Source organism: Fusarium tjaetaba (assembly GCF_013396195.1).
Source record: "Fusarium tjaetaba strain NRRL 66243 chromosome Unknown NRRL66243_c0000230, whole genome shotgun sequence".
Classification (NCBI taxonomy): Eukaryota; Fungi; Ascomycota; class Sordariomycetes; order Hypocreales; family Nectriaceae; genus Fusarium; species Fusarium tjaetaba.
The window spans coordinates 40,815-57,578 of NW_023501426.1; the positions used below are offsets into that span (position 1 = coordinate 40,815).

The 16,764-nt window shown below is 48.9% G+C and overlaps 5 protein-coding genes across 5 annotated transcripts; 4 read left to right on the forward strand and 1 right to left on the reverse strand.

The window, feature by feature from the left end:
* Positions 1-1,933: 1,933 nt before the first annotated feature.
* On the forward strand, positions 1,934-3,627 carry FTJAE_9999 (uncharacterized protein; the record flags this gene model as incomplete). The annotated part of the gene is made up of 3 exons (XM_037356977.1): positions 1,934-2,053; positions 2,103-2,229; positions 2,282-3,627. The coding sequence occupies 3 exons, from the start codon at positions 1,934-1,936 to the stop codon at positions 3,625-3,627; spliced, it is 1,593 nt and encodes a 530-aa protein (XP_037202937.1).
* A 415-nt stretch (positions 3,628-4,042) lies between these two features.
* FTJAE_10000 (2-haloalkanoic acid dehalogenase) lies at positions 4,043-5,069 on the forward strand (the record flags this gene model as incomplete). The annotated part of the gene is made up of 3 exons (XM_037342801.1): positions 4,043-4,644; positions 4,696-4,781; positions 4,969-5,069. The coding sequence occupies 3 exons, from the start codon at positions 4,043-4,045 to the stop codon at positions 5,067-5,069; spliced, it is 789 nt and encodes a 262-aa protein (XP_037202938.1).
* Positions 5,070-6,587: 1,518 nt separating this feature from the next.
* On the forward strand, positions 6,588-11,515 carry FTJAE_10001 (nitrate reductase (NADH); the record flags this gene model as incomplete). The annotated part of the gene is made up of 6 exons (XM_037342802.1): positions 6,588-7,134; positions 7,187-7,664; positions 8,433-8,532; positions 8,579-10,256; positions 10,297-10,536; positions 10,581-11,515. The coding sequence occupies 6 exons, from the start codon at positions 6,588-6,590 to the stop codon at positions 11,513-11,515; spliced, it is 3,978 nt and encodes a 1,325-aa protein (XP_037202939.1).
* A 1,081-nt stretch (positions 11,516-12,596) lies between these two features.
* FTJAE_10002 (reductase) lies at positions 12,597-13,586 on the reverse strand (the record flags this gene model as incomplete). Its single annotated transcript, XM_037342803.1, has 1 exon — positions 12,597-13,586. One exon carries the CDS (start codon positions 13,584-13,586, stop codon positions 12,597-12,599), a length of 990 nt encoding a protein of 329 aa, XP_037202940.1.
* A 1,671-nt stretch (positions 13,587-15,257) lies between these two features.
* FTJAE_10003 (CDP-alcohol phosphatidyltransferase) lies at positions 15,258-16,742 on the forward strand (the record flags this gene model as incomplete). The annotated part of the gene is made up of 1 exon (XM_037342804.1): positions 15,258-16,742. One exon carries the CDS (start codon positions 15,258-15,260, stop codon positions 16,740-16,742), a length of 1,485 nt encoding a protein of 494 aa, XP_037202941.1.
* Between the last annotated feature and the right edge of the window lie 22 nt (positions 16,743-16,764).

A 16,764-nucleotide genomic window follows, 5' to 3' on the forward strand; every position in this document is an offset into this window, starting at 1 on the left:
TTTGGGTTTGACGCTGAAGAAAGGCCGGGCATGGCATTTATGTACTTTCGATACCATGATAACGACGGATTAGTGACTTTATTACACGCAGCTGAGCTGAAAAGAAGTATTGATAGACGGTCTGACGGATCCAATATATGCATGAATAACGAATGAATTTCAAACTGAATACAATTTTGCTGTTCACCAGTACCGTGATTCAAACTTCAGCCAGGGACGAAAACGATCGTCGACTTGAGACTAGTCTCCTGGCTCCAGTCAATTATTTCTATAATGGATAAGGTACGCCGACCGAAACTTCACAGCAGTACCTGAGCGACCGTCCGAAGAGCCTGTTTATTCGGCTCCGCCGTTTTACAACCCTTCAGCATTATTTCAAACAAGTCTCCGCGGGCGCAGTAACTCGCTCAGTCGTCGCTCAAACTCGAAAGTTCAACCTCAAAACTGACTTCCGTTTACTGTCGCAGCCTCAATCTTCCGTCAGCGAATAAGAGGCAGACCAAAGCCCACACTCTCCGCTGGGGGTTCAAGAGTCTTCTCGTTATCACTACTGGCAACAATTCGCACAAGGTACTTCTATAGCCTAACCGTGGCCTCAAAGTGCAAAGACAAAGACCCTCTCCTTAAATTGCAGATCCAAAGCTCTGAGCTTCACTCGCTACCCACGGCATCATCATCGGTGTATTCTCAAGATGTAACATAGTGTGACCCTGTCGCTGCAGTGTCAACCGATTTACGAGAAAGCTTTGCCATTGCTGAAGTTCCGGCCATGCAACAATAGAGAAGCCTCTCAGCTGCATGAATGCCAAGGGAGCATTTTAAAATGACAATATGATCACATAGCAGCGAGAGATAGACAAACTATATAGCCCGTTGCTAAAGCAAGCTGACTTGATTACCAATAAGGAGATTATCCATATTAAAAGATTTACAGGCCTCGAGACAGCATACAGCCAGCTCCATGCAGATAGACTGAAAAAGAGAGATGGTAGCAGTAAGAATCCCCGGAATTCAAAAATAATATTGCCGGGGCAGGATTCGAACCTGCGGCACCCTCCGTCACTAACCATTGCATCTCAAAGAACGATCCGCCAAGACGGCATCGTGGAGGGGGTGTTACCAACTACACCACCCAGCATTGTTGCTTTTTGATAGTGATTCAGTTGCTTTTCATTATGAACCATTAGGTAGGGGACTCGACTTAGCGTTGGGGTGCAGTCAAGATACTTCGAGCGGCCACGGAATCGGACATGATCTGCCGCGTGGGTATACTCTCAATAATAAAGAGACGCGTGGTTCATGTCAACAAGAGCAGAGCTCAAGGCTTAACGTTATTTACGGTTTATTAGCATTGAGTCGTGGCTTAGATGGATACTCTGTAAGGTATCTAGCTTTGCAATGCGACGCGGCGATCGCCTTCTGTCTCTCGAGTTGCCCCAAGACTTACCAGCATTGAGTATCGGCTGTGCGTTTCATAACCCGAAAGGAGTTTTCTAATATTTCATCGCACCTTACCGCAGCTAGAGGTAGCTATGGAAGGTTGAGAAACACAGCTTATTCTTGCGGTTCTTCCCATTTACATGTAGTATCGGCATTCAAGTGTTGGCAGAGCAAGTTAACTACATTGAAGCTGATCGTTTCTCATCACCTGGGCTCTTATTCCATTTCAGTTATTGAGCACCACCTCAGTCTCAGCGAGGTTCGAATCTTGTCAGGTGACAACCATTGCAAGAGTTCTACCATCAAAGAGGAGGAAGGTGCTGCCAGTGCCCCCCTGACCTTTCTGCCCCAGCCCCACTTCAGCTTTCATCACCAACAACAATTTCTCTTTTCTCCAAGAAAGATTTGTTTTGTCATCGCCTGCAATTTATCGATCTCGACTCCGTGATCTTTCTACAAGACGGCAGCCGCGTGACGGCAAATGTTTGCCAGCATGGGAGAAGCACCTTTGTCTCTGACCTTTCTATGCCAGGGGTTTGCATTTGCTATTCCACAGTCTATCGCGAGAGCGCAGTCCCCAAAGCTCGCAGCTTCTCTCGACGCCGCTCAAGAAGTGCGATATCCCACGGCTCATACTCTCCAGGGAAACTGACGCTGTGTAGATATCTCAGAATCCGGTTGTCACAGTCAAAGACTTCTCCCTAGACACAGTAAACTGCATGGTTGAATTCTTCAAGTCTGGTTGCTACGAAGTCGACCGAAGGAACTTGCCAAGTGTGCTGCAAACCGGTATGAAGTTCGCTCATTGTTGTTCATGACCAAGGCTAACCACGTGTATCAGTTGGAGGCGCACCAGCTCCGGAGCACTTTATGCGCGATGTATTAGCCTGCCACCTTCAAATCTGTGCCATCGGCACTCGCTATGGTGTTTCCAAGCTATGCGACCTTGCTAGAGACAACATTCAGAAGGTCTTCGGAGGAAAATGGTTCGATTCGGTTTTCCTTTTCATTGCCAGCATTGTCTTGAAATCAAAGGATGATAAGCTGCAAAGATTACTTGTTGCTCTTGCGAGAGGGCACCTCCACTCTCTAACAACTTCTAACGGCTTCGACCATGCGACTATGCTCAAAAGTTTTCATCCCAAACTCCGAGAGCAAGACGATAAAGTTCAACAAAATGGAGATCAAACGAAGTCAACATCGATCAAGAAAGAGAGCTCCACCGAGCATGAAGCCCTCCGATCCCAAGTCTCTTCTCTCGAACAACAAGTAATAACAGTCTCCAGTGAGCGGGACCAACTTCGAGAGCAGATATCGGTTGCCTCAGTCAAGGAGGAAGAACTACGACAGAGCCACGCGGATATTGCTGCTGAGCGAGACTTGTTGCGTAGTAAGTTGTCAACCTTGGCAGCCGAGAAGAAAGAACTCCAGAAGGATACGGCGAAAAAGCCCGCTAAAATGGATCACGATGAACATGGAATAAGCGATGCGAACAAGAAGTCTTCAGCAGAAATTGAAGCAAAGGAAAACGCCAAAATACTTGAGACACTCCAACTAGAGCTTAGAGTTACAAAGTCCGAGAGCGGCTTGCTCAGGGCCAGATGGGCTAGAGAGAAGACAGTGTCGTCGATTCTGACCCAAGAGAACGACGAGCTGAAGAAAACCCTCGAACTCGAGAAACGTAGCAGGGTCAGCATTACGGAATTTGCACGAGACGATGTTCGAAATGCCCTCAAAGACGAGCAAAAGGTGACAACTGACTTGACCGCGAAACTTGCCCAAGCGTCACGGGCCCTCGAGGCAGAAAGAAAGCGCACAGCAACGCTGGTGCGAGAAGTCACTCAAGCCAAGAGGGATCTTGAACTGGAGAGACAAGGAAATAGTGGCATGTCTCTGAGGGACCGAGACAGAATGAACGAAACTATCAGGGCCCAGAAAAGCGAAATTTCGGCGCTCGTTAGCGGACGAGATGAGATCAAGAGGGAACTACAGATGGTGAGGACTGAGAAGAAGAATGAGATTGACAGAAAATGGGAGATCACCAACAAGATTAATGCGTTAATCCACACAATGAACGAGTGGGATGAGTGCCGTCATTGCGGTGCTGAGTTTGGGTCATACGTGGAAGACCACGGCAGCACGCTAGTTCTGCGATGCGCTGACTGCACAACTCGACACTGGGTCTGATGTGTTAGGGTAGTGTGCCTGGCTGGTGATGGAGCAACCAAGGGAACAATTGTGAGGTATTACTTGGCTTTATAATGGATCCTACTGTACGAGGAGTCTTGAAGGAATAAGGAACGGTCTAGAATTATTTGTTTGTAAGTTACAGAATCATGGAAATTACATCGTTACTCATCGGCCCCTTGACCCGGTCCCCCACATGAGTTAGCTAACGGCTGTCGCATCCGACTATCTAACTTATCAACTCCAACTTTAGGTTACTACTACCCGATTATGGAGAATTCAAGGTGCTTTTTAGGTTGCATTACTAGACTGAGGGGTTGTGACTCAACACAGAGAGGCCTATTTAAGGCCGATAAACCCTAAGTTCTCGCCCTCACCCTGCGTCTTCCATTTACATCATTATCCCATTAGCAACATGTCGCCCAGCAACGGAAAGTACGTCGTCTTCGATATCGTTGGGACCTGCGTCTCATATGACAAGCTTATCGAAGCAGTCGAAAAGCAACTTGGTGACAAGCTGCTGGCCGAAAATATAAAGCCCAGTCTTCTCGTGAACATTTGGATAGAAGCCAGCGAGCGCGAGTACACGTACCTGTCGATCACTCAAAGATACATCGCATTCGATAAGCTTTTCGCGTCTCTCTTTTATCGCATGCTCTGGCTCGCCGGAATCGAGGAACCACGCTCCTTCGCAAGTGATGCTGATATTGAGAAGATTACGCAAGGCTACATGGAGCTTGAGCCAAGACCTGACCTCAAGGAGTGTTTCGATAAGCTTCGAGCTGCGGGATTCACGGTGCGTGGTTTGACAGCTGGGGACTTCGACAGAGTGCTTGGGTACTTCGATAAGGCGGGCATCGAATTCCCGAAGGAGCACCTGATGTCCTGTGACTCATTTGGAGTGGGTAAGCCGGACCTCGAGGCATATGCATCGACTTTTGAGGAGTTGAAGGGAGCAAAGGAGCTTTGGTTCGCTGCGGCCCATATGTGGGACGTGAGCGCAGCTAAGCAAGTCGGGTGAGTGAATTATTGCCGCCCTATTGGCAGTTACTAATGAATGATCTGTAGATTCAAGAGTGCTTATTGTTCTGTCCTGGAAAAAGAGCCCTGTGTTGACATCTTTGGGGAGATGGATGTTATGTCGGATACTCTGAGTGAGATGGCAGATAAGATTATCCAAGCTTCTTCTTAAGCTGTTAGGAATTATCATAGAGGTTGAAACATGATGTAAACGATGCTCATTTCTGTCATGAATCCCAATCCCCAACTGTCACCATTGTCCGAACCTTGGATGTGAGAAACTTGATACTACTTCGAGCCGGCTACTGACTAATCATTTAGGCCAACCGCAGAGAGCCTTACGCATTCTTCAACGTCGACGTTTGCGTCGCGTCGAGGAAGGCGTATCCAACGGCACCAGTTTGGCCTTCGATACAAAGTAAAAGGCTGTTCCTGTCACAGTTGAAACAAACAAGGATAAAGATAAAGTTACAATTAAAGTTGGCGAAAGCTTGCCGTCACATATCTTGGCCGCTACATTCCAGTGCCAGACTGTCCATTGTTCAAGGTCTAAGACATCTGGCTCTCGCCAAGAAATTTACCGAGGAGGGACAGCATTTGTGAACCCGTCTAGAATGGAATTTTGGCGATATTGAATCGAGGTGTTTGAACAATGGGCTCATGTCTGGGACGGGTGCGGCCGAACGTTCCCGTTTGCGACCTTAGATGATGGCTGAGTGGCGTTTGTTGGTGAGGCTTGGGAGGGATATGCAGGGGAAGATGCATGCCTTTTGGTTCCTGGAAACCCTTTGCGGGTGACTACCCAGGCCAGGGAGGCAGGGGAACCTGGGCTCAATATCCTAAATCATGAAAATTCTTATAGAATTTAAGGCTAGATTTCCTAAATTTAGGATTTACTCTGCAGATCTTTAGATCAGCTTTTTGGCATCATTCTCAAACACCAAAGGCTTTCTTGCTCACAGACTCCAATCAGTGAGTTCTCGTTGGGGCCTGGAATGGTGGTAAATGGGTAGGTCATGTCCCTCAAAATCAGGGAGGATTTTCACAAGGGCATTATGGCTACCTTAGTCAAGCCGCTTTTGGCAATTCGTAACTTGACAATACACTTGTCGCTTACAATGTTATTCACTCAGTGTCTCGCTCACGTATCATTCCTCAGATCAAAGCTGAGCCCATCAGGCATTTTCCATCAAAGCAGGCCCAAGCTCCATCCGGCGTCTCATAGCGCCTCAATCTCCAACTCAATCTCACACTTTAACGAGCGCCACGATACCAGGTACAGCTCTAGCGAAGAGATCCAAGGCCGATGGAACGTTTCAGTTGGAGTCAAATATGTTACACATGGTGGCTTAAGCTTAGATTTAACCATGTGCCCTTAGAGGATTGTGATACCGGCTAGTCCAGACAGAAAACAGGATGTTGGGCAGCTTGGATCTGATCGATTGGCATCTGGGCTGAGATAGCCCTCGCGTCTGGTTTTTGCTTTTGCGCAATTGTAGCTTAGATGGAGACATCTTGCAATATTCGTCTACGATCCTTGGTGCTGTTAAATGCTCCGGACTGTTTTAAGGAACTGCACGTGATATGATTCAAGATTGAGAAACGGTTTCCAACAAACACTTGCACTTCACAAGACATGGTGTACTCGATAAGCCACTGAAGCACAAAACCAAGATGTCGAAACGCATGATCACACAAGTTTCCGTTTGTCCTTGAGACATTGGCATTCGAGGCTTTATTAAGCTGTCCACTTCCGGGAATGTCGCTGTAGAACGTAGTGGGTCTAGACCCAGTCTGGCATTCAAGACGGCAGCTTGGCTGACAAACCGGCAAGAAATATATAATACTCAAAAGAAACCCTCGAAATGCAAACCATTCATAATACACAAGTGACTTTTCCTTTCATATTATAGTTACTGCTAGTCAGTTTAATTTTCACGATGCTCTCTCTCAGGAAATCTTCACTTCTCGCTCTCGCGACTTCAGCCGCGAAAGTCGCTGCTCACGGCCATGTAGACTGGCTTGTCACAAACGGCGTTGCATTTCGAGGCTATTCTGCTCCAGAGATGAGCTGGAACCCCAGTCATCCTCCTGTCGTCGGCTGGACCAACGGTGCCACTGACAATGGTTACATTGAGCCCAACTCCTTCGCAGACCCCGATATCATCTGTCACAGAGCGGCGAAGCCAGGGAAAGGCCATGTAACCGTGGCAGCAGGCGACAAGATTACTCTTCAATGGTCAACGTGGCCAGAGAGTCATAAAGGCCCTGTGATTAATTATCTTGCGAGATGTCCTGGAGACTGCGAGAGTGTTGACAAGAATGATCTTGAGTTCTTCAAGATTGATCAAGAGGGGCTCATTGATATGTCAATGCATAGTGGCAAGTGGGCAGCTGACGTACTTGTCGCTACCGGCTTCTCCTGGACTCTGCAGATCCCCGAAACGCTTGCTGCAGGCAACTATGTCCTCCGCCACGAGATTATCGGTATTGTACCCTGTTTCTTTCCCGTCACAAGAGACTACATGCTTACTTGCAGCCGCAGCTCTACACGGCTCTGGTCAGCCCAATGGAGCACAGAACTACCCCCAATGCTTCAACCTCAAAGTCACTGGTAACGGAGACTTGGCTCCAAAGGGCGTCAAAGGTACGCAGCTTTACAAGGCCAACGACCCCGGCATTCTCTTCAACCTGTATACAACACCTTTGTCCTACAAGATTCCCGGTCCTACACTGGTTCCTGGCCTCCCTTCTACAGTCTCTCAGAAGGTTGTATCCGCAACTGCAACATCGAGTGCAACTGTGCCAGGACAAACACAGGCTAGCACCAGCAGCAAATCTTCTTCCTCTACATCAAAGGGAGGCTCTTCGCGAACCAGCACCCCTGTTGCAGGAGGTACAACACTCAAGACTTCAACAACAAGCAAGTCTTCTTCGTCCAGCACAACGAAGGACACGCCACAGCCCACAGAGGACGACGATATCATCTGTGGTCCTGCAACGGGAGGTCTTCCAAAGTACAGTCAATGCGGAGGCAAAGACTATTTGGGGCCGACGATATGTCAATGGGGCTCAACTTGCAAGGTTATAAACCCTTGGTACTCGCAATGTCTTTGATTGAAGAGTTTCTGCGCTGGATTGCTGTAGACTCAGTTCCTTTATCTCGCTTTTGTGAACTGGGTAGTTAGCAATGAGAACTATGAAGTAAACCATAAAATAACGTGATTGTTATTCCCAAGCTTGAGAATTCAATAAATGTTTGCTCACTTCGCGATAAATTTATGGATATCGAGAAGAGCTTGAGAATGGGCGGCTTTTGCCGACTTTCGTCAGTCTCCGATTGATTCACCCAACATCCTCCGGCAGTACCGGCAGCATCAGAACATTATTCTTGGATATGAAAGTCAAAAAAAAAATCTAAAAGTGTGATATTAGTCAATTGTTCTTCGTTTTAGCTTAGCTTGTGCTTTTCCGGATATCATCGACATCATGTTTAAGCTTTCTCCGCGGAGTCAAGATCCTAAAAGAGTGATGCTTTTGCTCTTCATAAGCTGTCAGACCACAGTAGTCAATATTCAATTACATTAATCTGTAAAACTACTACCAGAGACTGATAATATGCCTCACCGTAAGCCTTGGGTTGTCAAAGTTCAGGCCCATCCTGGGTCGACAGCTGAAGAGATCCGGAACGAGCCGGATTAGGTTTCTGGACACCAGCATCGCGTTGGCTTCAGAGACAGAAATAACCGACTCCCTGGACTTACTAATAAAGACGATGAGTATAGAGAAGAGGTTGCGAGGGAGAAGCAGAAGTATCTTGCATTTCAGAAGAGGGCCAAGAGTGGAGAATTGATCAATTTCAGAGACTTGATTGAGAATCGAAAGGTCATTTCCTTATGGTTAAGTCAGTGATAAAGCTAACTGTTTCCAGGACTTTCATCTGAGACATCCGGAGAACCACTCGCTTGGATGGAGATATGTCCTCAACGCCACTGAAGATGCGGTCAAGAATCAAGAGCCATGGCCCGCAAACCTAAAGAAGCAGGAAGAAGACGAGAAGAAACAGAAAAAGGACGAAGCCAAGAGTGATAAGAAGGATAATATGCCTGAGCAAGAGCATGAGTGGAAACGTTCCTTGGATAAAGACAAGCATCACGATGCATACACAAAGAACAAAGAGAACGAGGAAAAGAAACAGGGAAAGACTTCGGATGAGGCACCAAAGCTCTCAGACAAGTATACACCGGCCGAGATAGCCCCACTCAGAGCGTTGGAGCATGAAAAGAACTACATCCAACACCTCAGAGAGAACAACGGAAAGAATAGGTCCCCTCAGCACAAGAATCTCACGCAGATCTCAATCGACGAACAGGACCAGTTCAGCCCAGATAACTGGCTTCCTCGCTCCCCAGACCTTATCCGTCTCACTGGAAAGCACCCTCTCAATGCCGAAGCGCCGTTGACGCGACTGTACGAGGCTGGCTTGATCACGCCTAACGAGCTTCACTACGTGCGAAACCATGGTCCTGTTCCACGTATACTCTGGGAGTTCCACGAATTGGAGATTACCTACGGTGGCAAAACTCAGAAGCTTTCTATGGATGAGCTGAAAGAGTTTGATACGATCAATATTGCTGTTGCGCTTGCTTGTGATGGAAACAGACGCAAGGAACTCAATATGATTAAGAAGAGCAAGGGCTTCAACTGGGGCGCTGGAGGTGCGAGTTGCGCCTATTGGAAAGGGCCTCTTCTTCGAGATGTACTTCTTGCGAATGGCGTCCCTGAGAACCCGGCGGGACTAGGCGAGAAGCGATATTGGGTCAACTTTGAAGGCACTGATGACTTGAGCGAGGGGAAATACGCGACCTGCATCCCTTTTGAGCACGCCATGGCTCCCAACAACGATGTCATTCTAGCCTACGAGATGAACGACGTTCCGTTACCACCTGATCACGGATATCCCGTTCGAGTTATCATTCCAGGATATGTTGGCGGTAGGAATGTCAAATGGCTCAATAAGATCTGGATAAGTGAGAAAGAAAATGATTCTTACTATCATATCTGGGATAACCGGGTCCTTCCATCGTTTGTTACTGAGAAAGATGGTCCTTTTGCCGAAACTCTCTTTCATCATCCCGATACAGCATGCAATGAGCAGAACCTCAACTCTGTTATCGTCAAGCCTGCACAAGGCGAGAAGATTCCTTTGGGTAGGGCCAAGAAGGGAGAAAACTATCGCATCGAAGGTTATACATATGACGGAGGAGGCCATGAGGTTCAGCGTGTTGAGGTCTCCCTTGACGATGGAGCAACTTGGCTGTACTGCCTCCGCAAATTCCCCGACTACCCAATCCGTCACGGAAACAAGTTCTGGAGTTGGCTCCATTGGCATGTCGACGTTGAGATTTCCCATGTTATTCGTGCAAAGAGTATCATGGTTCGATGTTTCAACGTGTTCAAAAACACGCAGCCAAGAGAGCCAAACTGGAATGTCATGGGCATGATGAACAACTGCTGGTATACCGTACGTCCAGAGATCGCTGAGGGCGACGACTCAGAAACGCCTTCTATTCTATTCAGACATCCTGTTGAGCCAGCTACAAAAGACGGTGGATGGATGAAGCCAAGCATTGAGAAATAAGATTGCAGAGGCGAAGCAAGAAGCTGGTGCGCCTCAGAAGGAGTTTACCCGAGAAGAGATTGAGAAGCATAACACTCAGGATGACTGCTGGCTTGTCGTGGACGGAAAGGTCTACGATGCGACAAGTGTACTTAAATGGCATCCTGGAGGTGCAGCTGCTATTCTTGGACATGCTGGTAAGGTGCATCAGGAGACGAGTGATGAATTTGCAAGCATTCATGATGACTACGCTTACAAGAAACTCAAAGGTGAGTCGACAGTCTTGTCCATGGGTATATCTAACGAGTATCAGAATGTGCTCTTGGTGTCGTGACTGAAAAGGCAGCCAACTTCATCAAAGAAAATGCAGAGGCAGCTGCCAAAGATGCAACTGATTCGAGTAACAAGGACGAGCATCGAGCGTTGGAAAAGCACAGATGGATTCCAGTCAAGCTCATTGATCGCAAGAACCTTTCCAAAGACACCAGAGCTTATACCTTCCAACTGCCCGAGGGCAAAAACATCCTCGGCCTTGGGACATGTCAGCATGTCCAGATTGGTTTCCATATGCTAGATCGGATGCTCATCCGCTCCTACACACCCACGAAGCCACTTCTCCCAACCCTAGGTGACAATATGACCAATGGAAGTGCCAAGTCTCTTCGTGACGGAGATGGCACTTTTGAGCTCACGATCAAGACTTACTTCCCCGATGAGAATCAACCAGGCGGCGCCCTCTCCAACATCTTGGACTGCATGCCCATTGGCGAAGAAGTCGAGCTTCGGGGCCCAACGGGAGAAATAGTCTACAACGGTAATGGAGACTTCGTTATCGAGGGTAAAGTTCGTCACTTCGATCGTGTATCCCTCGTGCTTGGCGGCTCGGGGATAACGCCAGGGTATTCCCTCCTCGCTCGTATTCTCCTCTCCGACAACGACAAGACGGAGATTCGAGTTGTGGACGCTAACAAAACAGAGGCTGATATCTTACTGAAAGAGGAGCTTGAGAAGTTTGAGAAGAAGTCTAATGGACAGTTGAAAGTCACACATGTCCTGAGTCATGCTGATGATAGCTGGAAGGGAAAGACGGGTCATGTGAATGAGGGTATCATCAAAGAGAGTTTGTTCGAGCCGTCTGAGAAGAGTGCTGTCTTCTTGTGCGGTCCGCCGGTGATGATACAGAAGGCTGCACTTCCTGCTCTCAAAGACTGGGGATACGTGGAGGATGAGAATATGTTTGGATTCTAGTGTGCCGATCTTTATTTGCAATTACCTTATTAGCTTGATCTGAATGTTAATGTCATGGTTTGGCACAGGGTACAGGATTAGGTCCAAGTGCACGAGAGTAACCTCATGTCAACATCAAGGCAGAAATGCAGCATGCCTCTCGCATGTTATTCATACCTCGCAAGCCCTCCATTATCCCATTTGAACATGAGGTGAATCTGCTTGGTGCAAGATTTTGAAATTTGTCGCTTTTTCAACGATCGAAAATGTTCAGGACTTGCAGGAGAAAATTATCACCAATGGGCCTTGAAGCTCACATACATTGGGCCCTTTGATTATTTCTCCAGCACCTTTGATTCCCTGTTCACTATCTCATGAAGATGTTCGATGAAAGCTTATCTGCGGACATAGTCGCTTGCGTCGCCAACCCTAAAGATCCCACCCAACCTTATCAACAACCATTAACACAGCCTATCAATTCATCAAGGTGCAGTATATCAAAGTCCCTCATGAAGAGCGGTCAGAAACTGGTCCATGCTCATGATAAGATGTTGTTTTGTGATATGTGAGAGATGATTTGACTGGCCACTGATAAGAAGTACCTATACGGGAGTTGATCTATCGGATAACTGTATGCAAGATCTCGCCGAGATAGATTAATAAGGGTGCACCCTGAATATGGCGCGATTTTGTAGATCATTGATGAGATTATACATCCTATCGGCACACTTGCCGAGAATTGAGGCCATCTCGAAAGATAGATGCTCAGTGGGTAGCAGTGTAGTTTGAAGCTGTCGTCAGATACTACTTAATTCACGTCTTGTGTTCATCCTCTTGCGCGCATAAGTGGTTCTGATTGAAGTAAGCAAATCACATGTGTTGATTCCATTACATTGTATCCTCTGCTATGGTGAGTTTCATATCATGGATCGCGATGTCGCAATAATTACAACCAGAATTGTTTGAAATGTGATCAATTTCATCTTTCCAAACAGCGGAATGACTCTCATGCTAACTTTTGTCCCGCTAACCAAACGCTATAATACACTCTTTTCCTTTCCATTCTTTTCATCCATCAGGGTATTCATCATAATCTCATAACTTAAACAGCAGACGTTCCCTTCTCAGGAGTCTCCTCAGGCCAGACATCATAACCGAAGGTATCCTTCATGTTGACAAAGCGAGTGTGTCGGCCCTTGGCAACACTCTGGATAGCCTCAAAGTCTTCATCAGACAGGTTGGGAATCTGGAAGTTGCTCTCAATTCGAGAGGGCGTTGAGCTCTTTGGCAGCACAGCATAGCCGCGGCGCAGACCCCAGGCGAGGAGCACTTGAGCGAGGGTGTTGCCGCTGCGCTCGGCGACGGCGTTGAGGGTCTCGTTGGTGCGGACCTTCTCACCGGTAGTGGGGACCTGGTTCTGAGATCCGAGGGGAGAGTAAGCGGCTGGGAGGATGTCGTTCTCCTGGCAGAACTTGACAAGCTCCTCGTTGGGCAGGAAGGGATGGATCTCGATCTGGTTGACAGCTGGCTTCACCTTGGCGAAGGACAGCAGCTTCTTGAGACCCTCGACGGTCCAGTTGGAAACGCCAATAGCACGGGCCTTGCCGCTAGCATAAATCTCCTCCATGGCGCGCCATGTGGGTTCAGGGTTCTCAGTGAGATCCTTCTTGATGACGTACTTGCCATCAGGTCCGATCTTGGGCTTGTAGTCCTCGCCCTTCTCAGCGGCGATGGGCCAGTGAACGAGGAAGAGGTCAATGTAGTCGAGGCCAAAGTTCTTGAGGGAGTTCTCGAACGACCACTTGACCTCCTCAGGCTCGTGGAGGTGGTTCCAGACCTTTGTTGTGATGAAGATGTCCTCACGCTTGACATCCTTGTTCTCGGCGAGGAAATCCCTCACAGCCTGGCCGACCTCACCTTCGTTGAGGTAGAACCAGGCGCAGTCGAGGTGTCGGTAGCCGACCTTGAGGGCGCACTTGACAGCGTCGTAGGTCTCGCCCTTTGCGCCCTCGTTGGCGAAAGTGCCGAAGCCCAGGCCGGGCATCTTGACGCCATTGTTGAGGGTGAAGGTGGTCTTGTTTGAGACGGCCATGGTGTAGATGTTTGGGTGAAGTTTGGGAGTGAGTGATGGGTATGTGAGTAGGTGAAAGATAGGGAGTGAGAATCTTGGACTAGTGAGGGGCAGTTTTAGATATGAACGGCTTTTAAAGGGATTAAATTGATGATGAATGGTAAAATATCTCAATTGACGTTTCGTCAGTGGAGAGGTACCTACATGCGCTGAAAACTCTATACCTACGCAACGGCAATTGTGTAAGGATGGCACGTTTTGACCTACTCTCACTGTACAGTGCAGTAGGTACTTGATGAGGTGGCTGTCATTCATCATCCATGGTCATGTTTTTTTCGCCGAGACCGCGCGAGGCGAGTTTGGGACAAGATGGGCATTGACGTCATGTCCTTAATTGGGAAACTTCTAGAAAGGCTAAGCTAGGAGAGTCTCTCAGTAACGAATTTTCACCTTGATGGGAAATTTTACTGACTGAGGCTGTTCCGTTTTGCCAAGGACTGTTGTGCCGGTTACAGTTACTTGATCGCCCCTCGCTTCAGCTATGGCACGTAGAGTTTTCGTCCGAGGAGAGCTACGTGGACAAATACTTGAGTCAGGGAAACGTTCGGCGACCAACCAGAAGATCAAGAGTCGAAAAAAGTAATCTTATCACTTGAAAATTGGAGCCGCAAGTGGCGATCCTTTTGAGAACGTCCCTTACGTTTTCTAGACGAGACTCGAGAGGCTGAATACCCGCCCTAGCCGTATTTTCTTCAGTAACGGTATCCACCCCTAAAAAGACGGTCGACGACAGAGTCTAGGGTCTTTCGGCAGTGGAGACAGGGGATGATGTCAGAAATGAACCCCTTGTGAAGCTTCTCCAATTTAATTCCCGTGCAAAAACAGGCACCGCCAGAGTCCATCTCCACTGGCAGTCCACTTGGTGCGGACTCTTCTCGGCCAGCACCTCCAAGATAGCGATGCGAAGCGATAATGAGGCCTCGAGTCGAGGTACTTTTTATCTCTTGAGGCATATCTTTCTCGAATGGTGTAACTTGCTAAGAGGGGCTGCGGAGTCAATCTTGACACAAACCTCACGTCACTTCTGCTACGAGCTATGACGACTGGCTCAAAGTTTAACTCGAGTACCTAGGGGCGTGTGTACACCTTCATTTTTCACACTGCTTGTCGCGGGAAAACGGGAAGAAACGGTTCAAACGTGTCGTCTTCCAGTCCGTTCTTTGGCTCTCTAGCCCTTCCAGATAACGGATTCCCCATGTACTGTACTCTATGTACTGACAACAGTTGATTGCATTGACGGTGAACGCCCGAGATCCACTTCGGTAGCGCCGTTTGACATGAGGAAACCATGGATGGACTTTGTCTTGAACGGACGAGACGTTCCCGGGAAAAATGTGAAAAGTGAGAAAAGATGATGATATCAACAAATCTCACTCATTTTCACTCGTTCTCACAGTATCTGCGAGAACTCTCGAGATAGATAAATACGGATCCCCGCCCCATTTCTCTTGTCCATCATCTCGATCTCATACCTTCATCATCATCCTCATACCCAAGCAGTCTTCCCTTCACTCATACTTGATACCCCCCCGATATAACCCAATCCACGACTGGCTTCTTTCCCTCTTTCCCTCTTTCCCTCTAACTTGACATTCTTCCTCATCTTCACATCGACTGTCTTTCTTGTTCACTATGCCCGCCTACGACGACAACGAACTTCACACCCCAAACTCCCCCAGCACCCTCCGCAAGATGTCCAACATGAACAACGGCGAGGGTAACGGCGAGGGCCACCACGACAGCCTCGCCATTCCCGGCGACGATGCCAACGGCCCTCAGGAGATCCCCGCTACCAGGTCCTCCATCTCAGAGGCCGCAAAGTACATGCACAACCTCAGCGTCTCTCCCTCGATGAGGGACCGACGATCCTCCCGAAACTCTTTCGGTACTGCTCTGCCTATCCCCCGCAAGCGCCAGTCGCGCCTCTCCTCCGTTCACCATGCCGACGGTCGACCCACCCGTCCCGGCATGCCCCCGATCCAGCCTACCCGAGAGCTCCTCGTTGCTCAGGTTCAGGACCTCCAGGCTGAGAAGGTCAAGAAGGCCAAGAACATGGCCTTTGCCTTTGACATTGATGGTGTTCTCGTCCACGGTGATCGTCTGATCCCCGAGGGTAAGAAGGCTCTCGAGATCCTCAACGGTGACAATGAGCTTGGCATCAAGATCCCTCACATCTTCCTTACCAACGGATCTGGTAAGATCGAGAAGGATCGCTGCGCACAGCTCTCCAAGATCCTTGGCAACCCTGTCGAGACCGACCAGTTCATCCAGTCCCACACTCCCATGAGTGCTCTGGCTGAGTACTACAGCACCGTCCTCGTCGTCGGTGGTGAGGGTTACCGCTGCCGTGAGGTCGCTGAGCAGTACGGCTTCCGCAACATCGTCGTCCCCAACGACATTGTCGCCTGGGACCCTACCATTGCTCCCTACCGCGTCTTCACCGAGGAGGAGCGCGCCACCTCTCGTCCCCGTGACTTCACCAAGATCTGCATCGAGGCTATCATGGTCTTCTCTGACTCGCGAGACTACGCTACCGACATGCAGATCATCATGGACGTCCTTCGCGCAAAGAACGGTCGTCTCGGCACCGTCGCTGAGGACCCCGTTGCTGAGCGCGTTCCCATCTACTTCTCCCAGGGCGATCTTCTCTGCCCTACTGAGCACCCTTACCCTCGTATGTCCCAGGGTGCTTTCCGCATCGGTCTCGAGGCTATGTACAAGGCCCTCACCGGCGCTGACCTCGAGCGTGTCGTCTACGGCAAGCCTGAGTTGGCTACCTACAAGTACGCTGACGATGTTCTGACCTCATGGATGGGCGAGCTCCACGGTGAGGAGCGTCTTCCCGAGCACATCTACATGATCGGCGACAACCCCGCATCCGACATCATCGGTGGAAACATGTACGGCTGGAACACCTGTTTGGTGCGCACCGGTGTGTTCCAGGGCGGAGACAACGACGAGAACAACCCCGCCAACTTTGGCGTCTTCACCAACGTTCTAGAAGCCGTCAAGAAGGCCCTCCGCAACGAGCTCGGCCAGGACTTCAAGTGCTACTTCGATGAGAAGATCAACCCCGTCCTGCACGGTGATGCTGCTGATGCCGCCGCTGTCGTCTAAGCGTGCGACAATGACATTTTTA